At 49.7% G+C, this 18,688-nt stretch overlaps 1 protein-coding gene across 2 annotated transcripts in view; it reads left to right on the top strand.

Annotated features, from left to right (window-relative positions):
• The window catches only part of POGLUT1 (protein O-glucosyltransferase 1), a 167,414-nt gene that overhangs the window by 109,746 nt on the left and 38,980 nt on the right, over positions 1 to 18,688 (top strand). For both annotated transcript variants that reach the window (XM_085620731.1, XM_085620732.1), the window contains exons 5-7: positions 3,781 to 3,902; positions 14,223 to 14,282; positions 15,173 to 15,272. In XM_085620731.1, the coding sequence (XP_085476857.1) occupies positions 3,781 to 3,902; positions 14,223 to 14,282; positions 15,173 to 15,272 (282 nt within the window). The remainder of the gene's footprint in view (positions 1 to 3,780; positions 3,903 to 14,222; positions 14,283 to 15,172; positions 15,273 to 18,688) is intronic.

Raw genomic sequence — 18,688 nt, 5'->3', positions numbered from 1 at the left:
TATATACCTGGTGTGGTTGTCCTTTCATTTGGTCATTCAAGAGATTATAGACTGGTAAAACAAGCTGCTTTACATTCCTTCAAGACTTAGCCTGAAGGCTGCTCTCCATAGCTACCACTAGGATAGCTTTCACATAAGGTTGTCTTTAACCTATCATCAATAAGGGGTTGTTTGGACAGCATATACCAGGCCAACTTCTCACACTGTTCTTCACGTAGGGAGCTTTGCTGATGTTCTCATACCCTGAAGGAAAGCTCTGCTGACACCCATGTACTTTGCTGAATATCTTTTACGCTGTCCTGGGTACGTGGAACTCCGTTTACCCTGCGCATGAGCTCTGATTTTACACGTACCCCGAGGTGTAGCTCTGCTGAGAACAATATTACTAAAAGTTTGGTCATGCTGAGGTCTGGGAGACTGTGAGAGTCATGTGTAGAGTGTTAGCTCAGAGATCATGTATCCTGTGTGCCTGCACTGCTATAGCGTGAGGTTTAATACAGCCGGGATGTTTCTCTCCTGAACTACAGCTTTGCCGATAATTGCATAAACCTAGTGATATCGCTACATTGCTGTGTCTACATCGAGGGCTATCTGAGATTCATTTACTGTGAAGCTTCGCTCTGAAGTGTTAGCAATACCATGAGGACGAGTGCTGCTCAGCTCTGTGTAAAACCTGAGCTCCGTATACCCTCGGGGACGTCTCTTCTGAAATGCACATAACTGGAGAGACTGCTCGGCTGAGCTCAGTATACCCTCAGGTACAGCTCTTCTGAAATGCACATAACTGGAGGGACCGCTCGGCTGAGCTCAGTGCACCCTTTGGGACCGCTCTTCTGAAATGCACATAACTGGAGGGACCGCTTGGCTGAGCTCAGTGTACCCTTGGGGACAGCTCTTCTGAAATGCACGTAACTGGAGGGACCGCTCGGCTGAGCTCAGTGCACCCTTTGGGACCGCTCTTCTGAAATGCACATAACTGGAGGGGCTGCTCGGCTGAGCTCAGTGCACCCTTGGGGACCGCTCTTCTGAAATGCACATAACTGGAGGGGCCGCTCGGCTGAGCTCCGTAAACCCTCAGGGACCGCTCTTCTGAAATGCACGTAACTGGAGGGGCCGCTCGGCTGAGCTCCGTGTACCCTCTGGGACAGCTCTTCTAAAATGCACATAACTGGAGGGGCCGCTCGGCTGAGCTCCGTAAACCCTCGGGGACAACTCTTCTGAAATGCACATAACTGGAGGGGCCGCTCGGCTGAGCTCCGTGTACCCTCTGGGACAGCTCTTCTAAAATGCACATAACTGGAGGGGCCGCTCGGCTGAGCTCCGTATACCCTCGGGGACAACTCTTCTGAAATGCACGTAACTGGAGGGACCGCTCGGCTGAGCACAGTATACCCCCAGGTACAGCTCTTCTGAAATGCACATAACTGGAGGGACCGCTCGGCTGAGCCCAGTATACCCTCTGGGACAGCTCTTCTAAAATGCACATAACTGGAGGGGCCGCTCGGCTGAGCTCCGTATACCCTCGGGGACAGCTCTTCTGAAATGCACGTAACTGGAGGGACCGCTCGGCTGAGCTCCATGTACCCTCGGGACAGCTCTTCTGGAATGCACGTAATTGGAGGGACTGCTCGGCTGAGCTCCGTATACCCTCGGGACCGCTCTTCTGAAATGCACGTAACTGGAGAGACTGCTCGGCTGAGCTCAGTATACCCTGAGGTACAGCTCTTCTGAAATGCACGTAACTGGAGGGACCGCTCGACTGAGCTCAGTATACCCCCAGGTACAGCTCTTCTGAAATGCACATAACTGGAGGGACCGCCCGGCTGAGCCCAGTATACCTTCCGGGACAGCTCTTCTAAAATGCACGTAACTGGAGGGACCTCTCGGCTGAACTCGGTATACCCCTCAGTGACCGCTCTTCTGAAATGCACGTAACTGGAGGGGCCACTCATTTGAGCTCCTATGAGGTGATGATCTTGGTATGCCCCTGTCCCTTCATTTACGCCCTTTACATCTTCTCGTAGATCAGGCTGCCACAAAGCTGTCTTGGTACAAAATCAATGTAACCCAAGTTACAACCTTGTTATCAGCCTTTCTGGCCCCATATTTCTCTGAGTTACATGACTCCTGCTGTTTGGGTGAAGCAAGGTATGCAGTGAAGAGTGAGCGTGGTTAAGGTTGTGAGGGAGATTTGAGCAGGAAGTGAAACTAACCAGCCGCCTCTTCCAGATGAGCTCTGTGCTGCTCATATGTGACCGAGGCAAACTTCCTATAGCTCCCAATAAGTCCCCTAGACCTCTCATCAGGGCACTGTTTCCACTTTGTTCTCCCAGCCATTCAGGACCTGATGCAAAACTGAAAGAAAAGCCACAGGTTTTATGAAAAAAGCTAACTGTGAAATTGAAGAGACCCAAGCTGATGAATGGAAGTGGAGTAGGTTGGCCCTGAGGAAGTTGTCTCACCTTAAGGACTTTAGAGAACTGAAACATGTTTGTCTTGCTGGAATCCAATTATAACCCACTTTCTTCGATTTAGCACATGGAATTTTTCTCTAGCTTTTGACTTAAACCTCAGCACTGAAAGACATATATGTGCTGATGATTGTGTCAGGACTTAAGTGGCCCAACTTGAAAAGCAGCAGTCACCTGCCCGGTTGCTTTGGGGCCAGTGTGCTGTGATGGGCAGGACAGCCGTGTACCCATGGAGAGTTGGTGGCGGCTCTGACGTCCCGCACAGCATGGGGATTGGGCCTGAAATCATGATCTGTGGGGTGGGGAAGCTTCCAACTACTCAAGATGGCAGCCGTGAACGTTCAGCGCGTGAAGGGAAGGACCTGCTCAGCAGCCTCTTTGGAGCCTGCACTTCCGGGTCAAGACCGGCCGCGTCAGTACAAAGGGCAAGTTGTTGGCTTTTCCCCTTCACTGGCAGCGTAGTGTTGGCGGGCCCCTCTGTGGCATACAGTTTGACCTGGCCTCCGCTCCGCGTGCAGATCTGTCTTCCGATGGTCCCGATGTACTCCTTGCTTTGGATCGAGTCTTCCATATCGCCAGCATGGCCTAGTACTCTGGATCCAGACATACTCTGCTACGTCTGCAGGAGTCCCTTCCCAGGGGAAGTAACTGAGGGTGGAATCTGCAAATACTACAGGCCCTTGTGCAAGATAGGAAATGGTTCCTTTGACTGTTATTGAGGTAGTAAATTGCAGAAAATATCTGGTTCAATGGGTCCTGGTGCTGCTGCACTAGAGGTGGCTACACTCTGTAGATTTGTGGTCTAGCTTTGTTTTGTCACTTACCTCCCTTTTACCTCTGACTCCATAGGGTGTCTGCCTGCAGTGTCCTTTATTGTGTTGTGAATTGTCCGCCTCGGGGAGGCAGTGAAACTGTTGACTGGTGCACAACTTGTAGCTAGGAGATTCACGATAGCGCTTGCACCTCTCATGCTGGTGCCTGGGTGCATCTAACCCTCTTTATGGGTCTGATACAGGACAGGTGTCTTGCCTGAGGGTATAAGTATACCCCTTTCTCTTTATTTATATTGCTCCTTTGTCATTTTGTGTCTTTATTCAGAATGCTTCTCTGTCAGCATCTTGCTTGGGTTTCACGCTTCCACTCACTTTCCTTTCCTCACAGATGTGCCTCTTTCTTTTTTAATCTTCTCCTCTTTTCTCTGTCCACTGCTCCGCTTGAAGCTGTTGCTCAGGGCACACCTCTTACTAATGTTAGGATTAAGAAAGGCTTCCTTCGATATCACCCACTTTGTGGTTTTTTTTCTTTTCAGACCGCCGACTATCAGGATATCATGTATCCAGCTTGGACATTCTGGGAGGGAGGCCCAGCAGTCTGGCCAATCTACCCCACAGGCCTGGGTCGCTGGGACCTGATGCGAGAGGATCTCAGGAGGTAAGGGGAGATGATGTAGCCTTATGGTTAGAGCGGTCAACCTCGAAGCTGGGGAACTAGGTTCGAGTCTCGGCAAGGACGCTCAACATCTTGTGATTCTGGGCAAATCACTTAATCTCCCCGTGCCTAACAAAAATTAATGTGTCCATCTGTAACAAAACTGGTGCTCATGTAAAGCGCTCTGATACCCGATGTCTCGGGTCTAGTTCGCGCTATATAAAACGCTTTTTAAAAAAAAATATATATATTTTTTTAAAGTGAGTTCCCTGCATTCACTTTAAGGCCTCAACCCTGAACCTTTCCTAATATGCAGCTGCTGTTGGTTTTGTTGGTGACACTGAAGTTAGCTGGTTCCATGAGTTGAGGTGACACTGCAGACGTAGCCAGGTTGTGTCTTTCAAGTTATTTATTCAAGTCCATAACATCAAAGGTACAAGGATAGCAGCCCCACCAGAAGCATCCTGCTAGCTGCTTAGCCCATCTTCCCAACTGTCTCACACACCAGGCACCCAAGCATTCCACTCATGTCAACATTCCACACAGAACACTCCCACTGGCTGAGCAGCTCGGGACAAGGTAACAGCGAACACAGTAAACTTACATGAAGATATTACATATACTTCTCTCTGAGCATCACAATGATCTGCTTCTACTGTCACTGATGTATCTCTGGGGGGCTGCGTCAGCCTGGTCAGATATCTTGTAGGCCTGTTCTTAAAGGATCACTTGCATTTGCAGGCTTGGCGAAGGGGTAAGTTTACAGGTGAAGGGGCCAGGGAAGCACTCTCAGGCAGTAAGAAACAGAACCGCAGCAGGTATGCCCTGTGCGATGCAGAAGGGGCCAGGGAAGCATTCTCAGGCAGTAAGAAACAGAACCTCAGCAGGCGCACCCTGTGCGATGCAGAAGGGGCCAGGGAAGCACTCTCAGGCAGTAAGAAACAGAACCTCAGCAGACACGCCCTGTGCGATGCAGAAGGGGACCAGGGAAGCACTCTCAGGCAGTAAGAAACAGAACCGCAGCAGGCGTGCCCTGTGCGATGCAGAAGGGGACCAGGGAAGCACTCTCAGGCATTAAGAAACAGAACCTCAGCAGACACGCCCTGTGCGATGCAGAAGGGGACCAGGGAAGCACTCTCAGGCAGTAAGAAACAGAACCTCAGCAGGCGTGCCCTGTGCGATGCAGAAGGGGACCAGGGAAGCACTCTCAGGCATTAAGAAACAGAACCTCAGCATGCGCGCCTTGTGCGATGCAGAAGGGGCCAGGGAAGCACTCTCAGGCAGTAAGAAACAGAACCTCAGCAGGCGCGCCCTGTGCGATGCAGAAGGGGCCAGGGAAGCACTCTCAGGCAGTAAGAAACAGAACCTCAGCAGGCGCGCCCTGTGCGATGCAGAAGGGGCCAGGGAAGCACTCTCAGGCAGTAAGAAACAGAACCTCAGCAGACACGCCCTGTGCGATGCAGAAGGGGAAGTTGTTTTTCATGCTTTGGTTGAAGCTACAGCTTGCAAGCATGGTTACCTTGCCCAAACTTCTTCCTTCCATGCATGTATGGTGGAGCACATGCAAGGTGTGAGGCCTATATGGAAAGCGTTTGTGTTATATGTGAGAGATGGAGGGGTACTGTAAATGTGTTGCTGCATCTTGGCACACGTATGTTTGCTGGTGTGAAAAGAAGTCACTAGATATAAAAGCACACTTCTCTTCGTTGGTCTTTTTGGAATACTTGTATGTTTGTAATCCTTCCTGATACGGTGGAGAGGACTGGTACAGCTGCACTGGGTCATAAATCGTCGGTCAGGCTCATTCCATAATGTGTTCATGTGGTGACGTGTGTTGCGGTTTGTCTATGTGAATCCAGCACATAAGTACACAACCCCTTGAGCTGAACTCTCCACAGCTTAAATACAACTGGTGTAAAAACATAGTATGTGAAAGGGTCTTACTGGGACAGGGTTTATATAGACAGCACCCCAAACATTGTCTTAATTATGGCCTGAGGCTTCCAGTATCCCAGTGTATTGGCATCGGTTTGATAATCCCTTCAGGGTATCAGGTGTTTAGTTTGTCGACTACTCTCCCAGAGCTTGCGTAGGCAAGTACATTGGAATGGCAGAGAAGGATTTCTTGGGGCAGTTCTGACCTTGTTCCTTGTGGCTGCTCGAAGTGTCCTTCATAAAGGCTTCAGTCAGTGGGCTTTGCTCCTCTTCGTTTTGGTGTAGGACATGATGTACTTTCTCCTACTTTTTAGGTCTCTGCTAGCGTAGGCTGAGCAGTCATGCGCAGTCTCGCCGGCGAGATTTAATGATTTAGGGTAGCTTTCACTAGCGTGGTTTAAGCCCTGCCCCTCTTTTCCATTGGCTGGTGTCACCGTTTATGCTAAACGGTGGCCAGCCATTGGAAAAGAACTTCCAGTGACGTACAATTTTCTCTTTTAGAGCCGTCCCAGTTGGACTGGCTCGTCTGACTTCCTGCTGGCGTAAAAGGTTTCTTATCTTTATGGGCCAAACACATTGCCCCATAAAGATAAGAAACCTTTTAGCAGGCGAGGCCTGGGACGGCAGAAAAAGGGGGGAAAAAACGTCATGGTGAGCGCTTGTTGGCTTTGTGTCGGCAATAGTCATCCCTTGTCTTTTCTTTGTGTGCTGCGTTAGGCCTTCCTCTAAGCCCTTCGTGCTGTTGCTCATCCTCTTTCCCAGTGCACTGGATTGTCCCTGGGCTCTAAACCATGAAGCCCCGGTGTAGTCCTTCCTCCCTGTTCATGCGGTCTCTTCTCCACCATGTTGTGAGTTGCGTATGCCCATGGCCGTCTCGGAGGCTTGCCGATGCGCCGGAGGCGTTGAGAGCAAGAACGGCAGAGGAGGCAGCGAGCGCACCCCCATGCAGGAGTATGAGCCTACGCCCCGGCCAACGCCGTCTCGCACCGGAGTCCCGTGCTGAGACCAGCTCTGCCGGCATCAGGCGGACTGCAAGCGAAGCATCGGGGGAGTGCAGCCTGTGGGGAACAATGCCTAAGAGGACAGGGAGGCTCTCCTGTTGAGGGGGCTGGGGTGGTGGACTGTCTCAGTGCTAAGAAGTCTACCATCCTCCTTAGAGACTCCAGGGAAAATGCCACGTCATTTCCTTACGTGTCCAATATCCCGAACCCGGCAGTTCCAAAGTTTCAGTCTGGGTCCCATCCACCTTTTGAGCTGTCAGAGAGAAAGTTAAATATGCTAGATGTGACCGGAACTGTACATGTGGTTTAGGTGTTCGTTGTTCTCAAGTACATGGTTTAATGGATTGTTTATGCTCTATCTTTTAGACGTAGCTTTTCAAAACTATTTTTTAAAGAAATATGTGATTGTGTCTAGGATGGATGCGATACGACTTGTAATGTTTTAGCAACATAATTTGTGCTGTGGGAAGGTTTTTTAATTGGTTCTAAATAGGAGAGAGGGATGTGATAGAAGGTATTGGAGTTTGACACTCCCCCACTTCTTTCCTCTCTAATACACTTTCGCCTTCCACTGCCTCCTCTATGACGCGTCTCCCTACTCCTCCACTGCCGCCCTCGCGCTTTCTCCTGACTAGACACCCTTACTGTCATTTCCTGTGTTTCCCTCCCCATCCTTTCATCTCCTGTACCCAGCTCTTCTCCCCCTTCCCACTCCCCCCTCCCTTCTCGTGACCTCCACCAGGTCTGTTCCCTCTCCCCGCACTCCTTTCTTTTCAACTTTTTCCTACCTCACTTACCATCCCGCCTCCTCCTCCTCCACTACTCTTCCCACCCCCCTTGCATTAGCCTGTGCCCTCGGTACCCATCGACGCTCCCTCCTTTCCTCTGCTGTCCTCTTTTCGGAGAGTTCCAATGTTTTCATCCTCCCTTTCATCACCACTATCCTCAGCTCTCCTCTTCATCTGTTCCCTCTCCTCCTTCCCTCTATAAGCCTCACTGCCCTGCTCTCTCCCTCGCCAGCATACTTCCGTCCTCTACTCCTCTCTGCTCGCTCTCGTCCACTCCTCCCGTGTTCTGGATGGACCTGCCTCTCCTCCTCCGCTCCACCACTCTGTTATGTTATGTTATGTTACTGGGTATTTGTTGAACGCGCGGCTACTCCCAAGACTGTCCCGGCGCGGAGTGCTGCTGGGAAACCCATCCTGGCTTTCCCTGTGAGATGGTCCCTACTGGGCATCTCCAATGTGAAGACAAGCATCCCGGCGCTAATGGGGCCGTAAGTGGAGATTAAGCAAGCCTGGTCCCGGGCCGACTTATGCTTCCGGGTCTGCCGCCTCTAACCAGTGAGCCACACCACTCCACTCTCACTCCCAAACTCAGCTGCCCTCCGACCTGTCTATCAACTGAACTTTCCCCTCATTCACCTCGCCCTCTCTCATCAGCCGCTTTCTTGGAACCTGGTTGTAGTTACATCTGTCCTTTTGTAGGATAATTCTACATATACCGCTGTACCTACTTTCTAGCCTGGGATGTGACCGTTCTTCATTTTTTCTGGACATGCACTCGTAATCCAAGTGCTCTTTATTCTTTCTGGCGTCCAATCTAGACGTTCCATTTTGCACCAGGATTATAGTACCATCTGTAGCTTTATCATCCTATTCATAGCCCGTAGCTGTTTTGAAAGACCCTAAAAAGTAATTGGCTGGCCATATCCTTTACATGAAGCGGTGTCTTCATTATACTTGTTGCTAAAATGTTTAAACAAGTACAAATTCATATTCTCTAAGCAATTGTTAAATAACCCTCCCGTCAGAAAAGACTATGGAACTAGTTGGGAATTATTTTGACACGAACCACTAAAGGATTGTTGCGCCCTGACGAAGGAACTGTGGGTCTTTTGATCCTTCTCCGAAACGAGCGTCGGCACTTCTCTTTTTTCTGTTTGTTGTCCTTTTTGGTTACATTTCTATTTTAATGTATATATATCTGAAATGTATAATTACATGTTTTTATAAGTGATTTCTTGTTGCATAGGGTGTATGTATTGTCTGGTGGTTTTGGTACAAAACATGAATTATGTGTTTATTGTTAATGTTCTGTTTGTGTCTCACATTTAAATTTTGATTCTTATTTGAACAAATTAACACATGATTATTTGTATTTGCAAATGTATGTCCCTAAAGAGAAAATTATAAATACAAAAATAATGTATATATTCTGATTAATAAAATTGTGAATTATAAATCCATTTCTGTGGTACATGGTTGCTGTTGTGCATCGATTGTGGAGATATTCCCCATAGTATAATCGGTTGTTGAGAAGAGGCCTTTGTTTAAATTGTGACCACCAGACTCTCTCCACTCATCCTAACACTGTTTCCCTCCTCCCTTTCCCTATTCTTCTTCTTCCCTTTCTATCTCTCTCCCCCACACACGTTATTTCTGTGTTTCTCTCCAATTCCTCAACCCTTTTTCTCTATTATCTCTCTGTCCCTCCTTTCAGGGCAGTAATTCTTCCAAAGTCGAGAGCTAGTTTCCAACCATTATTACAAGAACTTTGAGTTTAAGTATCTTTCTGTGATAGTGCAAGCAGCCTTCTGGGAGCCCCGATGACTACTAGTTGACTCGCTTGAGGGAACTGGCCTTACCAAACTTCAGGATTTCTTTGGATTTTGAAAACATTGACTCATGCGGATATCTTTTTGAGTTGCCGCATTTGTTACCAGGTTTTCTTTTAGGCAGGCAGAGAAAGGGTTCATTGGAACAATGTCATGAGATGTAGACTTTCCCCAATCCGTCTCAGCCAAGATTCCCTGATTGCTAGTTTACGCAGCTCGGTTTCAGTCCAGTGGAAGGGATCTGGTCGGTTTCAGTACAGTGGAAGGGATCTGGTCGGTTTCAGTACAGTGGAAGGGATCTGGTCGGTTTCAGTACAGTGGAAGGGATCTGGTCGGTTTCAGTACAGTGGAAGGGATCTGGTCGGTTTCAGTACAGTGGAAGGGATCTGGTCGGTTTCAGTACAGTGGAAGGGATCAAGTTGGCTTGAGTACAGTGGAATGGATCTGGGCGGCTTGAGTCCAGTGGAAGGGATCTGGGCGGCTTGAGTTCCAGTAGAAGGGATCTGGACGGCTTGAGTACCAGTAGAAGGGATCTGGACGGCTTGAGTTCCAGTGGAAGGTATCTGGGCGGCTTGAGTTCCAGTGGAAGGTATCTGGGCGGCTTGAGTTCCAGTGGAAGGTATCAGGGCGGCTTGAGTCCAGTAGAAGGGATCTGGGCAGCTTCAGTCCAGTAGAAGGGATCTGGGCGGCTTGAGTCCAGTGGAGAGGATCTGTACGGCTTCAGTACAGTGGAAGGAATCTGTTCGGCTTCAGTACAGTGGACGGGATCTGTGGAAGGGATCTGTTCGGCTTCAGTATAGTGGACGGGATCTGGTTGGCTTCAGTTCAGTGGAAGGGATCTGGTTGGCTTCAGTTCAGTGGAATAGATCTGTCTCTGCAGGGAAGGGATGTAGATAGTGCTTGCAGGTCAGCAGACTTGGGCGAGGCACAGGAGAGTACATTACTCCTGCTCGGCTGCCTAATGTAGTTTAAATACATGGGCTTCACAGTCCATTTATTTTGGAATTGCAAATATCAAGTAAGTTCAAGTAACGGAAACCAACCTTTTTGAGACATTGGTCAGTTTTATTCCAATGGCAGTGGGTGTGGGACTTTTCACAGTGGTCATTGGCTGTGGAACTGCATCTCCGACGTGCATGAACACATGCTAAATTATCAGCAGTTATGGAAGTTTGGGGGTGCTTCATGACGGATTTCTGGGTGACGGGGGTATGTCTGAAGACGAATCTACTGATATGGACGCATATGTGTGCACCGGAGGGAGCCCACTGTTCACTGGGTGCAGTATATTGGCGATACGTTAAACTCTGTTTACTTTTAGTTCTGTCGCTGCCCCTATGTACTGCGCTGCGTCTGTATTAGTCACACTGGGGGCATAGACTGTATTGCTGCTGATATTTCAACACATCGTTGACAATGCTGATTCGGCGCCTGTTCTTGGTAAAACGATAAAGGTTTAAAGAAAATGATTCCAATGGGAAACTGTGACCTTCCTTTCTGGTCACTAATGTCACATCTGAGAAATGCTGGTATTTGCCCTCTCGAGCAGCACTGCAGCCCTCACCCGCAGGCGCGCAACACCCATTGGACTCACAGGGCTTCAGCCCCCCCCGTCGTGTGTGGCAGCCCGGGATGAGACAGCTCCCGGGCACAGACACAGCCGCACCCGAGCACTTCACAGGCCTTTAAAAGACCATTTGCATGTTAATGAGGCCTTGCTGTTGTTTCACCCCTTCTAAGAGCCCCTGCAGCTCCACTCTGCCTATTGCTTAAAGTTCAGCCCCCCCCGAAATTTTTGCTCAGCCCCCCCCGAAATTTGGCTCTAGTTGCGCCTCTGCTCACCCGTGCGGTGGCGCTGTGAGATTGGATCTGATCCAGGTCTAAACAGCTATCGTCCGCACCATGAAGGCTTCAGACAAATGGGTTTGCTCCCTATTGTAATAATCTCCCTATAAAAGTCACCATGGATAAATCTTTCCTTCTATGATATAACAGACATATTCTTTGAATTGTTGTGCCCTTATAACCTTGGATTATGGCCATCTGGTGGAACCGTATGAACTTTTAGCCCCCTTGCATATAAAAACATCCGTTCCTCTCCTCAGACGCCAAGTCTTTCATCAGTTAAAACTTACACCCATCTGTGAATGTCCCCACTCTTTGGAAGCCTTTTTCAGGTCTCCTCTAGCGTCGCAGCGCATGCGCTGCTCGCTCTGCGAGATCTATTGTCGTCGGATTGCTTTTGGAAGTGAGGTGGAAGCTCCGCCTCTGCTTTTCATTGGCGCCGTCACACTTTATGTTAAACGCACGCTTTTGATTTGCAGTGAGACCTTTTTAGTCTCCTCCCTGTTTCCTTTCCAGCTCGTCCACCCAGACTTGATATCTTGCTCGCGCACGGCGTCTCTTCTGCCTTGATGTGTTTGTACTTCAGGGCCGCCACCGCTGCCTCACAGCCCCGCCAGCACCGTAGAAGCATGGGCATAGTATACCATGCACACTGGACCTGCCATACTGTTTGTTGCGTTTGTATGCGCTGCTCCCCGCTCTACTTCTGGGTAAGCCGCCGCAAGCACAGAGCCCTGCCAGAACCGCAGGGACGTGGGCACAGTTTGCCATGCACACTCGACCCGATTTGTTATGGGTTGTCCTCCACAATCAGGGACAGACCCTGCTAACATGGTGTGCCATGACTTTGGGTGCATAAAAGCCTCTGCCGACCCTGCTAACGCGGCGCACCCCAACTTCCTGTGCACTTCATGGGCCGCGGCGCACATGGGTTCTATTTACATAGTTGCCGCGCTTTGTTTGATCCCGACACATGCTTGTTCTTTACTGCTTCCTAATTAATTAATGCAGGCAAGGCGTCCATTCCGGCTTCTTCTCCATTCTCCAGCACATGGACCAAGCACAGATTCATTGAACTTCGTTAGTGTATCTCCTCTGCATACGCTGTGTTTTCAGGTACTTTTTTTTTGTTTAACCATGTTCCTTCTTTCACCTCCCTCTCACCACTTCCCCGTGCTGCTGACACCCCTTTCCCCGTCATCCGCGCTTGTTTACCATCGTTTTGCAGTGTTTACAACGTCTATCTCCGTGGCAGGGAGACAAATGCAAGTCCCTTCACTGTACACCTTCTGTAAATGTACTGTACTTTTCAACCATCATTGTCCTCCTATGGCTGACTCCTTCATGTTTCTGCTCATTTTGTTTGCTTGACGTTTTATAAGCCTTGGAACCACATCCCCCCCAGTATTTCTTAACACACTCCAAGCTCATCTCTCAACTCCATCCGAAAATAAACAATCTCGCCCCCAAATACACATGAACCATCTCTTTTCCGTCACGATGCGCAATCTCTGCAGTTTTTGTTTTCCATAATACTGCAAGCATCATGTTTTGTCAAAATAACGTGGCTTGTGAGCATCTACCCCAGGTTTTATCCGTCGGTGCGTTCTGTTTACTTTGGTCTTTTCTTCCCTTTCACTCTTCCTATCCCACACCTCTTCCTCTACCTCTTCCTATATTCTTCTTCCACTCTCTCCCATCATCTTGCTCCCTCCCTTGCTCGCTATTTATCTGTCCACTCTTTAAATCGGAAATTAACATTCCGGTTGAAAACAAGCATTTGCAATGCAATAGGTCTCGCATTACTGAAAATTAGAGCTATTGCTGTTGCATTATTATTTGCTACGCCAAAAGCTCAAACTTTTCTAATGCGAGACCTACTGCATTGTAAATGCTTGTTATATATACAGAGATATATCAAACTGCTCTACCTTGGGTGTCCGTACCGCCTTCAGCCTTGTGTATTCTGATGTTTATTATCCTTCTTATATGGGAAAGTCTAAACCTGCAAGTAAATGTACAAATAAACATCAGAAGTGAACGAGCTAGAAATGTACTCTTGTGCATTCTGATGGTTGCAGCATTTTGTGAAAACGAGCCTTGTTGAAACATAAGACAGCGCATTCAGAGCATGGGTTGCACCGCCCCTCCCCACCCACCTCCACAGACCCCCTCACCCTGTGCAGCAGAGTCTGCGGCCCCCTCCCCCCTCTCACACACCCAGTAAAGCACAGACACAAGAGGTCACACTGGAAGAGCAGCTGGGTGTCCTTTTCTCACACTCGTACACACGGCACCTGCAGTGCAAGCTTCTCTTGTGCTCGCTGAGAAGTACAGTAGTGACAGCTGCAGGCCCAGCATTGCACACACACACCTCCTCACATACGAACCGCAGCAGTGCAAGCTACACGCACACGACAAGTCGCACGCTCGTACTAGGAATAGTATATTCTGTACCAGTGCAAGCTACACGCACACGAGTCACACCCTCGTACTAGGAATAGTATATTATGTACCAGTGCAAGCTACACGCACACGACCACTCGCACGCTCATGCTAGGTATAGTGAATTCTGTACCAGTGCAAGCTACACGCACACAACAAGTCGCACGCTCATGCTGGGTATAGTGAATTCTGTACCAGTGCAAGCTACACGCACACGACAAGTCGCACGCTCATGCTGGGTATAGTGAAGTCTGTACCAGTGCAAGCTACACGCACACAAGTCGCAGGCTCATACTGGTTATAGTGAATTCTATACCAGTGCAAGCTTCACTCACGAGCACGCTCACACACCAGGTATTCATACATACTTTGTCCTCTATCTGGCATGGCTAGTACTATGCCCCACACCCCCTGCTTCACGAGGAAGCCATTGTGTTGTACCACTTACCCATCAGCTCTCCTTGTTGCATTATCCCCCAGGTCTGCCGAGCAGTGGCCATGGGAGAAGAAGGTCCCCAAAGGTTACTTCCGAGGATCCAGGTAAGGCTTGGAGTTTCATCCTTGTTGAGTGTCCAGCGGCGCGTCAAGTCCTCGCACTGCGATGCATGCAGCTCCAAAGTGGGGAAAGCACAGGACAGTGTGCAGTGCTGGACGACCATCAGAGAGGGTTCTTAACTAGCAGATTTGTATTGATTAACTCGTCGCTGGCGCTCTTCTTTCGTTTTTAGCTGCCAGTTTGTGCCAATCGTGAATCAATATCTAGCTCTCTTAGTTGCTTGGTAGATATATACAAACGTGCAGAGTGCAATCTGTTGTTTATGACCATTGTGGAGCGTGGGGAGGGCCTTGGTGAGTCATGATGCACCTCCCTGCCCCCATCAATAGCAATAAATACAATATCAATACTCAGAGAATCTGCATATATGGCTTATGCCATGGCTGTTTTTTTCCTGTGTACTTGTTTTAACATAAGGTATTTTTAACCAAAACCAGGATGTGACGAGTTACATTTGTGCTTCATGGTGAAATCACAGTAAACAGATCTTGTGACTATTAGGAAAGGTGTCTCCCTGTGGAAAGTAATTGCTACATGAGACAATAAACACTGTTTTTCTCATGGCAACTTTGCTGCACTGTGGTAATAAACTTAAATTAGACGTTTGCACTGTAGCAATAGATGTATGAATGTGCATTTATTAGTAGATATTCTCGATATAAGGTGTTATTGGGCCATATTTATTTTCACTGCGATGGCATAAATACACTTGTACCATGGAGTAAAAATAAGTGTGGTCCAATAACCCGTTATTCAGCGCGTTTGCTTTGTGTTGCATTGTTGTGTTGTGTTATGGGACATTCCATTATGTGTTGCGCTGTATGATTTCTTGGTGGTGTCTTTCCCAAAAAATAATATATGTACCTTTTTTCAGAACCAGTCCTGAGCGGGATCCCCTGATCCTCCTGTCCCGTGAGAACCCGGACCTGGTGGATGCTGAATACACAAAGAACCAGGCCTGGAAGTCTGAAAAGGTGAGTGCTTCCCGTGTCCCGTTCTGCATCGCACTGGGTGCGTCTGCTGAGGTTCTGTTTCGTACTGCCTGAGAGTGCTTCCTCGGCCCCTTCTGCATCGCACAGGGCGCGCCTGCTGAGGTTCTGTCTCTTACTGCCTGAGAGTGCTTCCCTGGCCCCTTCTGCATCGCACAGGGCGCGCCTGCTGAGGTTCTGTCTCTTACTGCCTGAGAGTGCTTCCCTGGCCCCTTCTGCATCGCACAGGGCGCGCCTGCTGAGGTTCTGTCTCTTACTGCCTGAGTGCTTCCCTGGCCTCTTCTGCGCCTCACTGGGCGCGCCTGCTGAGGTTCTGTTTGTTACTGCCTGAGAGTGCTTCCTCGGCCCCTTCTGCATCGCACAGGGCGCGCCTGCTGAGGTTCTGTTTCGTACTGCCTGAGAGTGCTTCCCTGGCCCCTTCTGCATCGCACAGGGCGCGCCTGCTGAGGTTCTGTCTCTTACTGCCTGAGAGTGCTTCCCTGGCCCCTTCTGCATCGCACAGGGCGCGCCTGCTGAGGTTCTGTCTCTTACTGCCTGGGAGTGCTTCCCTGGCCCCTTCTGCGCCGCACAGGGCGCCCCAGCTGAGGTTCTGTTTTTTGCTGCCTGAGAGTGCTTCCCTGGTCCCCTTCTTCATCGCACAGGGCACCCAGCTGAGGTTCTGTTTTTTGCTGCCTGAGAGTGCTTCCCTGGTCCCCTTCTTCATCGCACAGGGCGCGCCTGCTGAGCTTTTGTTTCTTTCTGCCTGAGAGTGCTTCCCTGGCCCCTTCTGCGTCGCACTGGGCGTGCCTGATGAGGTTCTGTCTCCTACTGCCTGAGAGTGCTTCCCTGGCCCCTTCGGCGTTACACAGGGCGCGCCTGATGAGGTTCTGTCTTACTGCCTGAGAGTGCTTCCCTGGCCCCTTCTGCGTCGCACAGGGCGCGCCTGATGAGGTTCTGTCTTACTGCCTGGGAGTGCTTCCCTGGCCCCTTCTGCGTCGCACAGGGCGCCCCAGGTGAGCTTCTGTTTCTTACTTCCTGAGAGTGCTTCCCTGGTCCCCTTCTTCATAGCACAGGGCACCCCAGCTGAGGTTCTGTGTCTTACTGCCTGAGAGTGCTTCCCTGGTCCCCTTCTGCGTCGCACAGGGCTCCCCAGGTGAGCTTCTGTTTCTTACTGCGGAGAGTGCTTCCCTGGTCCCGTTCTGCATCGCACAGAATGCGCCTGCTGAGGTTCTGTTTCGTACTGACGGAGAGTGCTTCCCTGGTCCCCTTCTTCATCGCATAGGGCGCGCATGCTGAGGTTCTGTCTCCTACTGCCTGAGAGTGCTTCCCCGGCCCCTTCTGCATCGCACAGGGCGCGTCTGCTGAGGTTCTGTTTCGTACTGCCTGAGAGTGCTTCCCTGACCCCTTCTGCAACACACAGGGCGCCCCAGCTGAGCTTCTGTTTCTTTCTGTCTGAGAGTGCTTACCTGGTCCCCTTCTTCATCGCACAGGGCACCCAGCTGAGGTTCTGTTTTTTGCTGCCTGAGAGTGCTTCCCTGGTCCCCTTCTTCATCGCACAGGGCGCGCCTGCTGAGCTTTTGTTTCTTTCTGCCTGAGAGTGCTTCCCTGGCCCCTTCTGCGTCGCACTGGGCGTGCCTGATGAGGTTCTGTCTCCTACTGCCTGAGAGTGCTTCCCTGGCCCCTTCGGCGTTACACAGGGCGCGCCTGATGAGGTTCTGTCTCCTACTGCCTGAGAGTGCTTCCCTGGCCCCTTCGGCGTTACACAGGGCGCGCCTGATGAGGTTCTGTCTTACTACCTGAGAGTGCTTCCCTGGCCCCTTCTGCGTCGCACAGGGCGCGCCTGATGAGGTTCTGTCTCTTACTGCCTGAGAGTGCTTCCCTGGTCCCGTTCTGCACTGCACAGAGCGCACCTGCTGAGGTTCTGTTTCGCCCAACAGGCCCTGCTAGAGGGCACTTTGCTGGAGATCTTTTTGTAACTTGCAAAGGGGGACTACGGAGGTCAGTGAGTCCCAGTCTGGTGATACGATTAGAAAAAGTGCCTTTAAGTTGACCATAGTCCTGGTGACGCTATAAATGTTATAGGAATCCAGGTATATGTCAAATTAAAAACCGTGTCAAACTCATGGACAACGTGATCCAAGTCTCGGCAAAAAGGCAGGTATTGTGCTAAATGAAATGTAGGCGAATCAAGAGGATCCCCATTGATCCTTGTTTTTGGTCGGCATGTTTGACATGAGCAACACCAAGGATAACTTGGACACTATACAAGGGTGCCACAATCCTGACAGGGCTGTGTAAGACTTCCACCAACTCTCCTTGTTCGCTGTGAAGCTGCCTACTCAACCACTCGGTGCGCCTGGAGCCCACCTGCTTGCTCCCCTAGACCGATCTTTGGGCTCCACTACTTTTCTGACAGATGACTATGGTGTTATCTTTCACTGCACTTCCTGTGTTGTGCTGGGTTCCAGTTTTAAGTGAAATTTGTTCAAAGATTGTAGGTAGAGTTGCAGAGAACTCCTTTTCATCCGGGGATCCCAACAGGTGCGGTTAGCTAAGGGATGATGCAGTTTTGTTGACTTTCCTTTCTTCATACATTGTAGGTTTTTACTGCGAAGTGCGGTTTTAGACCGTGCAGCCATTTTGATGCATTACCAGATCCCTTTTCTCCAACGTGACTCATGGAATGCTCTACAAAGTAGTGATGTATCTGTATAGATTCACGAGCTTGGTCCACTCCTTCCATGTAGTGTTTACATCCGGATAAGTGCAGAAGACTTGAAAAGTAAATAGTATGGCTATTGATTACAGTGTGCCTACAAACCATCCTTTTGTGGTGTTAGAACCCAGAATACTCTTGATTCAGCACACTCCCAGCAGAGTTTTGTTCTTTAGCTTCTTCGGTCCAAGAGTGCGCAGTGTTTTGTTCTTTAGCTTCTTCGGTCCAAGAGTGCGCAGAGTTTTGTTCTTTAGCTTCTTCGGTCCAAGAGTGCGCAGAGTTTTGTTCTTTAGCTTCTTCGGTCCAAGAGTGCGCAGTGTTTTGTTCTTTAGCTTCTTCGGTCCAAGAGTGCGCAGAGTTTTGTTCTTTAGCTTCTTCGGTCCAAGAGTGCGCAGTGTTTTGTTCTTTAGCTTCTTCGGTCCAAGAGTGCGCAGAGTTTTGTTCTTTAGCTTCTTCGGTCCAAGAGTGCGCAGAGTTTTGTTCTTTAGCTTCTTCGGTCCAAGAGTGCGCAGAGTTTTGTTCTTTAGCTTCTTCGGTCCAAGAGTGCGCAGAGTTTTGTTCTTTAGCTTCTTCGGTCCAAGAGTGCGCAGAGTTTTGTTCTTTAGCTTCTTCGGTCCAAGAGTGCGCAGTGGAAAATTTAGTCAACAATTGAACAAGAGGTGGGATGGCGAGTCCTTGCTGAGGATGGAGGGAATTAGCAGCTTCG

Source organism: Triturus cristatus, chromosome 8 (assembly GCF_964204655.1).
Source record: "Triturus cristatus chromosome 8, aTriCri1.1, whole genome shotgun sequence".
Classification (NCBI taxonomy): Eukaryota; Metazoa; Chordata; class Amphibia; order Caudata; family Salamandridae; genus Triturus; species Triturus cristatus.
The sequence above is the reverse complement of the archived record's forward strand: the minus strand, read 5'-3'. Positions and strand labels throughout refer to the sequence as shown.